Source organism: Nanorana parkeri, unplaced genomic scaffold (assembly GCF_000935625.1).
Source record: "Nanorana parkeri isolate BGI_ZX_2015 unplaced genomic scaffold, ASM93562v1 scaffold724, whole genome shotgun sequence".
NCBI lineage: Eukaryota > Metazoa > Chordata > Amphibia > Anura > Dicroglossidae > Nanorana > Nanorana parkeri.
The window spans coordinates 778,481-787,540 of NW_017306992.1; the positions used below are offsets into that span (position 1 = coordinate 778,481).

Here is a 9,060-nt window from a genome sequence, read left to right on the forward strand (position 1 = left end):
TAATATTGAGTAGGTCCCCCTTTTGCCCTCAAAACAGCCTTGACTCGTCAAGGCAAGGGCTCCACTAGACCTCTGAAGGTATAATGTAGCAGATCCTTTAAGTCCTGTAAGTTGTGAGGTTGGGCTTCCATGGACTGGACTTGTTTTTCCAGCACATCCCACAGATGCTCGATTAGATTGAGGTTTGGATAATTTCAAGGCCAAGTCAACACCTCAAGCTCGTTGGTGTGTTCCTCAAACCATTCTTGGACCATTTTTGCAGTGTGGCAGGGCACATTATGGTGCTAAAAGATGCCACTGCCATCAGGCAATACTGTTTTCATGAAGGGGTGTACTTGGTCATCAACAATGTTTAGGTGTGTGGTACTTGTCAAAGTAACATCCACATGATTGGCAGGATCCAAGGTTTCATTACCCAAAGCATCACACTGCCTCTGCCAGCTTCCATTTTTTCCATAGAGATATACATATATACTTTATATATTGATAGATAGATGGATAGATTGATAGATAGATAGATAGATAGATAGATAGATAGATAGATGGATAGATAAAAGGGAAGTATGGAAGAGTACACAATCCTTTTTTGATTTTTCTTTTGTTTTTAATCTTTTTTATGTGAACGGTAATAACCTTCAAACTTTTTTTGTTGGTTCATACATTGATTATTGGTACCTATAAAATCCCATGTGATTAACAGGTCTATTTATGAACAATTGACAGAGCCAGTCACCCTGCAGAGCTCTGTGAAGGTTTGTTCTGTGCAAATAGAGGCAAAAACTATTATTTTACAGTATATTTTCTTTTCAAGTTGAATGTCATGTAATACTGCATTGTAGCCACTAGTTGGAGCTGATGGAACATGTTTTTCCCTATGTTACACAGCTCCATCTAGTGGCCACAATGTAGTATTACATTACATTCAACCTAAAATAAAACTATACTATGATTGTTTCATTTCTGTTCGCACAGAACAAAAGTTCAAAAAGATTTGCAGGGTGAATGGCTTTGCCAAATGTTTATGCATAGACACTTATGTAAATGTTTAATAATTTCTCCACACAATTTTTTTTTTGTCTGTTTTAGAATGCGGTAACCGACAATGACATCATGTTTGTCAAAATCCACTGTCCATGGGATACACTGTGCAAATACGCCGAGAGGATGAACATCAGAATGCCTTTTAGGTATCTCTTTGTGGGTTTCTTTTTGATCCAGTTTTCCATATCTGTTGAATTGTCTGAACTGCAGTTGGTTCATAGCTCTGTACAGAGGCATGTGAATCCCGACAATCTGAAAAATCTCTCCATATGTGAAATCTGATGGTCAGTAGTACTCATTATTATTCCCTATGGAATCCCACATGGCCTAAGGGCACCTCACACCAGTGGGTTGGTATGCTCTGTATATAATGGTTCCCCTTGGTGTGCATTGTGTAGGGGGGCAATGTATCACGAGGTTCATTTGCATTTACCACGTATTGCATTGTTTACCTTTTTTAACTTTAATTCAATTACATTTTATTAATTTCTATGCACCACAGCCCATTGTGGTGCAGTGTAGTGTGCTGCAAAGTGCTGTGTAAAATGCAGTATATTCTACATTTCTCATCATACCCCAACACAACGCACTGGTGTGAACTGAACTAATACAATATAAACAAAATGGCCTTGTCTATGCACTGGGACTGTGTTGGACAACCCTGCTAAGTGCAGCGCAACGAATTGGTGTGAATTGGCCTTGGGCCATTGGTGTGTTATGTTGTAGCTATTTTAATCTTCGACCTTTGCTGTGTATCTACTTATATAGATAAAAGAAGAGACACTTTCTATGGAGCATGGCCAATTTGTATGGTGAATAGTAATTAATGAGTTCAGTGGTAGAAGTAATTTACTTTAGTTTTTAACCTATTGTAAAGTGAATCTAAAGGCAAAACTTTTTTCACTTTAGTTTTGGATAGAGTTGGAAAGCGTTAGAATCCCTGTCATGTTTTTTTTTATTGCTGGGCATAGAAAAAAGCCAGCACTCCAACTGAACTTCCAAAATGACTGGTTACTAGTCCCATATCAGAAAAATATTATCTACCCTTTTAAAAACAACAAAAAAGTTCCAGCTGTAGATACCCCGTGAGGGCCCTTTGACACCATATGTGTTGGGATGCATTGGGCAGGGTTGCCTAACACACTCCCAACACACAGGCAAGGCAACTTGCTTGAAGTTCTATTAGCTCAGTTCACACCAATGTTTGTGTGTGCTAGGAATTTTGCATGTGTTCTGCAACACGTTGCAACACACTATACCTCATTGTTTGGCGCTGTGGTGCATTGAAATGAATGAAATGTAATTTTGTGACATTTCAATTAAAGTGACGCTAAACTCAAGAGTTAAAGCTTAGAAATACCTTCAAGTACCTTAACTATTAACAAAAATGTATCTTATTTTTGTATCACTCGAATGTAGATCCTCAAATCATCTCTGAATTGGTGCTGACACTGTCCTTCCTTCTGGAGGGTGGCTACTTTTTGTTCCCCATGGTCCCTCTGTGTTGTAAAGTAGTCACCGCTCCAAGTTCGCTCCCGTGTTGGACTACAATCTCATGTTTAGTTTGCTAATTTGTATTGAGATTGTAGTCCATCCCGGGAGTGATCTTGGAACGGTGGCTTCTTTACAACACACACACAGGCCGTAAGGAACAAAAGTAGCCCCCCTCCAGAAGGAAGGACAGTGTCAGCATGAATTCAGAGATGATTGGTGGATCTACAGCTGAGTGATACATAAATAGATACATTTTTGATGGCAATTGAGGTCCCTGAATGCATTTTTAAGCTTTAACTCCTGAGTTTAGTGTCACTTTAAGTAGAACAAAGGAATAAAAAAGGTAATGTGATGTGTGGTAGTAATATATAGCACTGCCTCTAAAAAAATGCCCAGTAAGGGGCATGTATTATACAGAACATAGCACACACCCGCTGGTCCCTGCCTGTAAACTGTACATCATGCAATAAACACAGCCTGTCACAATATAATATGGGTGTTCTCTGCATTAAGTTGGAAAATAAAAGTATTATATGTAATAGCCAATCACAATTTCGTGGTGTTCATCTTGTGGGGCCCCAAGTATCAGTATAGAAATGTTTTTCTGATACCCAAATACATTTGCTATTGGTACCCCTGAAAACATTTTTTGGAGTAACTTTGTTAAATGAATATAGTTTCTTACAATCTGGAAATGTGCAGTCCCTTTGCAGTCTAAGTACACATGTTGTGTATCTATAGTGGAAAATGAGAGTGAAATAACACATGTTGGTTGCTATTACCAACACTGACACTTTACTTTTCCCCCATGTTTTGCAATTAATAACACAAATGTGCTGAAAACCCAGTTGAGTGCAAGAATAATGTTCAAGTGCCCCCTGCTGGACCACCATGAATACAACATTCAGTCTAGTACTCTGTAAGAGCTAAATGTTTAGAGGAACCACATTGAAGTACAGGTTGTTTGTGATGTACGGGATGTCCCAAAGGTCTGGATCCAAAGCATTCCAGAAATTAATAATTTCCATCCCTATAAAGTATAGCCGGTCCAGGAACTGCATGGTGATGACAATGACAGGTGTATGGAATATTGTGAGTGTTGAATAGCCTCCTAGGTCTCCAGAGATAACACCACTCAACTTTTTTTCTTTGGGGTCATCTGAAGACAGTAGATTGTTCTGGGCTGATTTTATTGGAATCGGCTCAGAATGTTGCACTAAAGAGAACATCACCTCTGTGTGTAACAACATCCGTCATGCTACATTAAGAACTGTTCAACATTCTTATATTCAGCGTTCATGTATTAAGCATATGCACACGTGTCACAAAGTCCAAAGCTGTGCATTTTTAGCATTTACTGTAATAACATTTTAAATACATTCTGACCATGAATCCAGACTTTTGGAACCCCCTGCACAGTTGGAGCTTCTCTAGATCTTTTCATCTCCATTGTTTATAGAGTGTTTAACTGTCATTCTTTACATATGTTTGCCTTATTGTAAGTTTATGTAATGTTTGCTTTGTGATGAGTTTAATCAGCCATTTTGAGAATCTTGTTAAATGAACCATGTGCTAATAAAGAAGATGTCTCAGCTACAAATGTGTGTGCAAGGTCCTCATTAGGGCCCCCTCTATACAAAGGCAATTCTTCTAATGACACTGAATACTGGCCCCCAAAACATATATGCAATCATTGCATATAAGTTTTTTTTTAAAATCAAATAATATAATTATATGCACAGATTATATTAACAATTGCTGATCCATTTGCAGGTCACATGCAATTCTATAGCTATAGTTATGCCCCTAAAATAAAAAAAACTGTTTCACTTTGCCTATAGCCAGAATAAATCTAAAAGTTTACAGTGATTAGCCCCTATAGGCAACACAGACAGTGTGTATCTAAAGACTATAATATGAGCTTGCGTACCTACACATTGTATTCCGTATGCACTGGACAGTACTTTGCGCTAATACTCAGTAGACATGTGCGATTCGTTTCGTTCCGAATCGAAATTCGGACGAATTTTCGGAAATTCGGACATTCGGATGTATCCGAATTCCGAATTACAGACATAACGAATGCAAACAAATCCGAATTTCCATTTCCGAAATTCGGTAGCGTTCGTACGAACGTTCGTTTCGTTTTCTGTTCTTATTCGTTTCTTATTCGTTTCGTTCGTTGGAGCAAAGTGACATTAGAAAAGGAGAAAAATATGTTTTCCCCCTCAAATGTCACTTTTGCTGCAAACGAACGAAACGAATAAGAAACGAATAAGAAACGAATAAGAACAGAAAACGAAACGAACGTTCGTACTAACGCTACCGAATTTCGTCCGAATCCGAATTGAGAATCCGAATTGACTTTCACACCCGAATCCTGAAAAACGAAATAACACAAATCCGAATTTAAAACGAAACGAAACGAATTTTTTGGCAGTGCACATGTCTAATAAGGGTTGTCTCTTGATTCCCTTGTAACTTCAGAAGGAGACATAGTAGAAAGAATGAACAGAGATAATTAATTTTGAACCAACAAGTAGTCTCTTTGCTTGTGACTTATTAAATAGAGCCTTTCCTGTGAGAAATTTGATGACTGCCATTGTTAACCTTGGTTCGAAAATGCTAGATGCTAGTTGTCTTGCTATTGAGCTGCCCATTGGCTTCAATACTTTGAGTCATTGACCTGGAACAAGAAGTCAGGGGGAAGTTGGAAGACCTTATCTGAATACATGTTCTGGATAGTGACTGACAGGCAGCTGGCATTTCAGAATGATAAGTCAGTAATGGTAGTCTGTATGTCTCTCTTAGGAAAGTTTATTTTAAAGGATGGATTTCAAGAAAGGGGCACATTTTACTCTTTTTCTATGCTTTCCATAACTTTAATTTTGTACAGTTTGGTTTATCCAAGGCTGGAAAAGCCCATGAGTTTGTAGCTAATGCACCTAAAGTTTACAATTCTAGCTTTCCTTCTTGAACCTTTTCTGCTGTTGTCAATGAATGCACAGATGGCAATCTAAAATGACTTGTTAAATCCTAGATTCTATTAAATTGTACAGCGATGGTTGTTGAGATTGCAATATGCATATGGTCTTAAAGTGTCAACGCTAAAAGAATCCATCTTGGTTTAAATACGCATGTTACACTTTAGCTGACTTGTACTGTTCTTACAGGAAAAAATGTTATTACACTGACTGGAAGAGCAAAACCATGGGCAGGTTGGTGGGTGATACTGTTTTTTATTTTGCCAATTACCCATCCTGCAAAATCAATCAAACCCTCCCATTAGCAGTTGTGAATTTATGCTATTTAAATTTTGGTTCATTCTTAAAGAGTTACTGCACTGAAATGGTGACCATATATTGTAGCATATGGAGAAGACCGTTTGGGCCATTAACATAAGAAAACTGCCATTCAAGTGTTGTAAAATACTGTGGACATTTACATTTAGAAAACTTTACACAAGAACTCTTAATTGCTTAAAGGAGACTCCAGTGTAAATAAAATGTCCTTATTTCTCCCAAACTTGGTCTTCCATGTACCACTGCCCTAACCAAACCATTAGAAAGACCCTGTACCTGCTCTTGTTTTCATAGCTCAGTGGAACCACCATACACTTAGAAAGATGGTCAAACTTGACCATAATTTGAATAAATGTGCTGTAGTGCCAGATTTGACCAGATGGCCTTAAAGTAAAATCTGAACATGGGCATAGGGTAATTAGAGAGTTATGGGACAGGGGAGCAATTGTGTTTCTTCTTTATTGGAAGGTCAGATGTTGAAAATTCTTATTAATTATTTGTATGGTCATAGTCAACCAGTAGCTGCAGTCATTATTAGAGATTCCAATCCTCTTTCTCCTTATCAATCTCACAGGGCTTGACCTGCCCAAGGAATGGGCTTGTTTGCATCTCATTGCTCCCCCACTTGCTCAAATTCCCATAGAGAATAATGCACCAGACTAGGCATAGGTCAGCAATTATTCTCTAGAGCTGGTCACATGTGAAAACAAGAGGGCTGTAATATATTTTTACAGTAGGGGGCATAGCAAGATGTAACTGCGTCCTGATACTGGGCAGGTAAGCCAGTGAAAGGATGCCCCTGGGCCGCAGGTCGGGCATAAGGGTTCTGACGCTTTCACTCAATGTCCAAAATTTTTAAAAACGTATTTGCTGGAGTGGTGTTGAAAGTGTTAAAATATTTTGTTATTGCAATAAACCAGGGAACAGTTTTTTTTTAAATCTACCCATCTCTTTAATAATAGGAAAACATTTACTGCTTTAATGCAGGTCCTCTGATAATATGCTTTAATAAGGTTTCATTATTAAAAGTACATTATTTGGATCAGCTTTTCTCTGTTGTAATCACAGGAACCTAATAAAAAGTTAGTACAGCTTCTGCATAGGTTTTACTCTAAACTAATATTTTACTTTCTTGTGGGATCAGTCCCTGTTTAGATACCGAGTGGCAGAAGCACTTTTTCACAGTAATGAGTTATGAGTAACAGTATCATAATTTTAGAAGCTTATAAGAACAAGGTGTTGAGAGGTGCAGTTAATAGGAAAAAAAATCAGATGTCATATTTTGAGGATATAACGTATGATGGCATAATCTTTTGTTCCCATAATACAGACCTATTAAACCCCCCCTTCCATGTTGTATATTGTGTCAACACATGGAATTTTAGCTGTAGTGTGTAAGGCGTAGTACGTATAGGATAGAAGATACGTGGGAAGAAGGTAGTTAGCAGTTGCCAGACACTGTTGTTGGACATGTTGTATGTGCCTGCATAGTCCACAGAATTGATACTTCACATGAATACGTATGGTGGCAGTACATTATGTAAGTTCTAACAGGTGTAATTACCTTGTTAATTCTCCAAGTAAGAGAAAAGGAAAGCCTAAATAAGCACAGTGAAAACTTGCAACAGAGTAATATATAGTATAGTATGTAGAGGCACAAACGACTATATTGGTGCTGAATGGCTGATCCTGATTGCACGTCATGCAGAACTAATTACTTTAGGACCCTAGGGACCTTTTTATTATTATTATACAGGAGTTATACTGTATAGTGCCAACAGTTTGTGCAGCGCTTTACAATATAAGGAAGACATTACAATCACAATACAATTCAAGACAAGATGGTAAGGAGGGCCTTGCCTCTGATGGCTTACAATGTACATTGAAATGTTGGGCTAGTGTAGGAAATATGGTTCGAAAAACATTACTAATTGCATTTAATCTGCTTAACATTGCCATTTTTACAGTTCCAGTACAAACCAGGAATTGGTTGCCATGGGTAACAGGAAATTTTACCTTCTTCAATACATATAACTTTTCATATATCTGTTATGCAGACCTTATAGTTTTTATAGTGCTATTAATTGACCATTTAGCTAATAGATTAACTTCAGATGTTTTTAATATAGTTCACCTATTAATCACTTAAGACTTGAGTAAGTGGGCAATGCATAGTTTGCCCTTAATACTGCAGAATAGCCTTCATTTCTGCAGATCACATTTCTCATAAATTTGGAAAATAAATTAGTTTCTCCTAAACAATCTGCTTTTTAAACCTCTCAATTATGGTCCAGCAGGTTTTGTAGTGAAACAATTAATTACAATTATTCTTCCAAGTGCATAAATTCACAACTGCTTGTAGCCCTTACCCAGAACTGCTTGTGCCTGCTTACCGTAGCAATCCCTAGAATGCAAATTCAAGCTTGTAAAATGCATAAATCTAACTTGAATAACGCCTAGGTCGTGAAACCATGCATTAATTAAAACTTTGTCTGCAATTCATCAAATTCTATTTGGGAAATAGTCCATAAAGCTATAGAAAAATGGTCTGTACAGGTATATTGGTATATTGGATATCAGATAATGATGATGAATGTCTGTATATTGTGCTATCTTCTGCTATGTTGGTATAGGAAAGGGTTGACATGGCTAGGAATAGAAGTGGCCACACTAAACGTGTCTTCCAATATACTCCTTTATAAGAGCTTTTTTTTTTTTGTCTGTAAGAAGACTAAAGAAGAATGGCAATGCTATTGTAGTACAATTTCAGATGCCTATGTTCTGGGCATCCATCCCATTGCCCAGAGGCGTAACTAGAAACCCCAGGGCCCCGGTGCAAGAAACCATTGAGGCCCCCCCCCCCCCAATAAAAACATGATTTTGATACCTTTTTGTTTTCTTCTATTAAATGAAAAGTATTTTTTTTTTCAGGGCTAGTTCACACCAGCTCCAGTGTGTTCCGGCCGGTTTAGTGCTGGAACACACTGGATTGCAACCCGTCCAGCTCACTGCGTTCTGGGGTGTTCCAGCAATGCATTATAATGTAAATAATAACAGCTTTTTAACACCCCCCCCCCACAAAACACACACACATTTGTGCATCCCTACTTAATAATATAATGTATTGCTGGGACTTGTGGTCCTGCATAGTTGGTGCTATTCTGATGCAGGACTACAAGTCCCAGCAATACATTATAATGTGAATGATAATAACAGCTTTTAA

The 9,060-nt window shown here is 37.8% G+C and overlaps 1 protein-coding gene across 1 annotated transcript in view; it reads left to right on the forward strand.

Annotated features, from left to right (window-relative positions):
• The window catches only part of LOC108793133 (anoctamin-3-like), a 110,241-nt gene that overhangs the window by 2,849 nt on the left and 98,332 nt on the right, over positions 1-9,060 (forward strand). The window contains exons 2-3 of the mRNA XM_018564089.1: positions 1,087-1,187; positions 5,709-5,753. Coding sequence (XP_018419591.1) covers positions 1,087-1,187; positions 5,709-5,753 — 146 coding nt within the window. The remainder of the gene's footprint in view (positions 1-1,086; positions 1,188-5,708; positions 5,754-9,060) is intronic.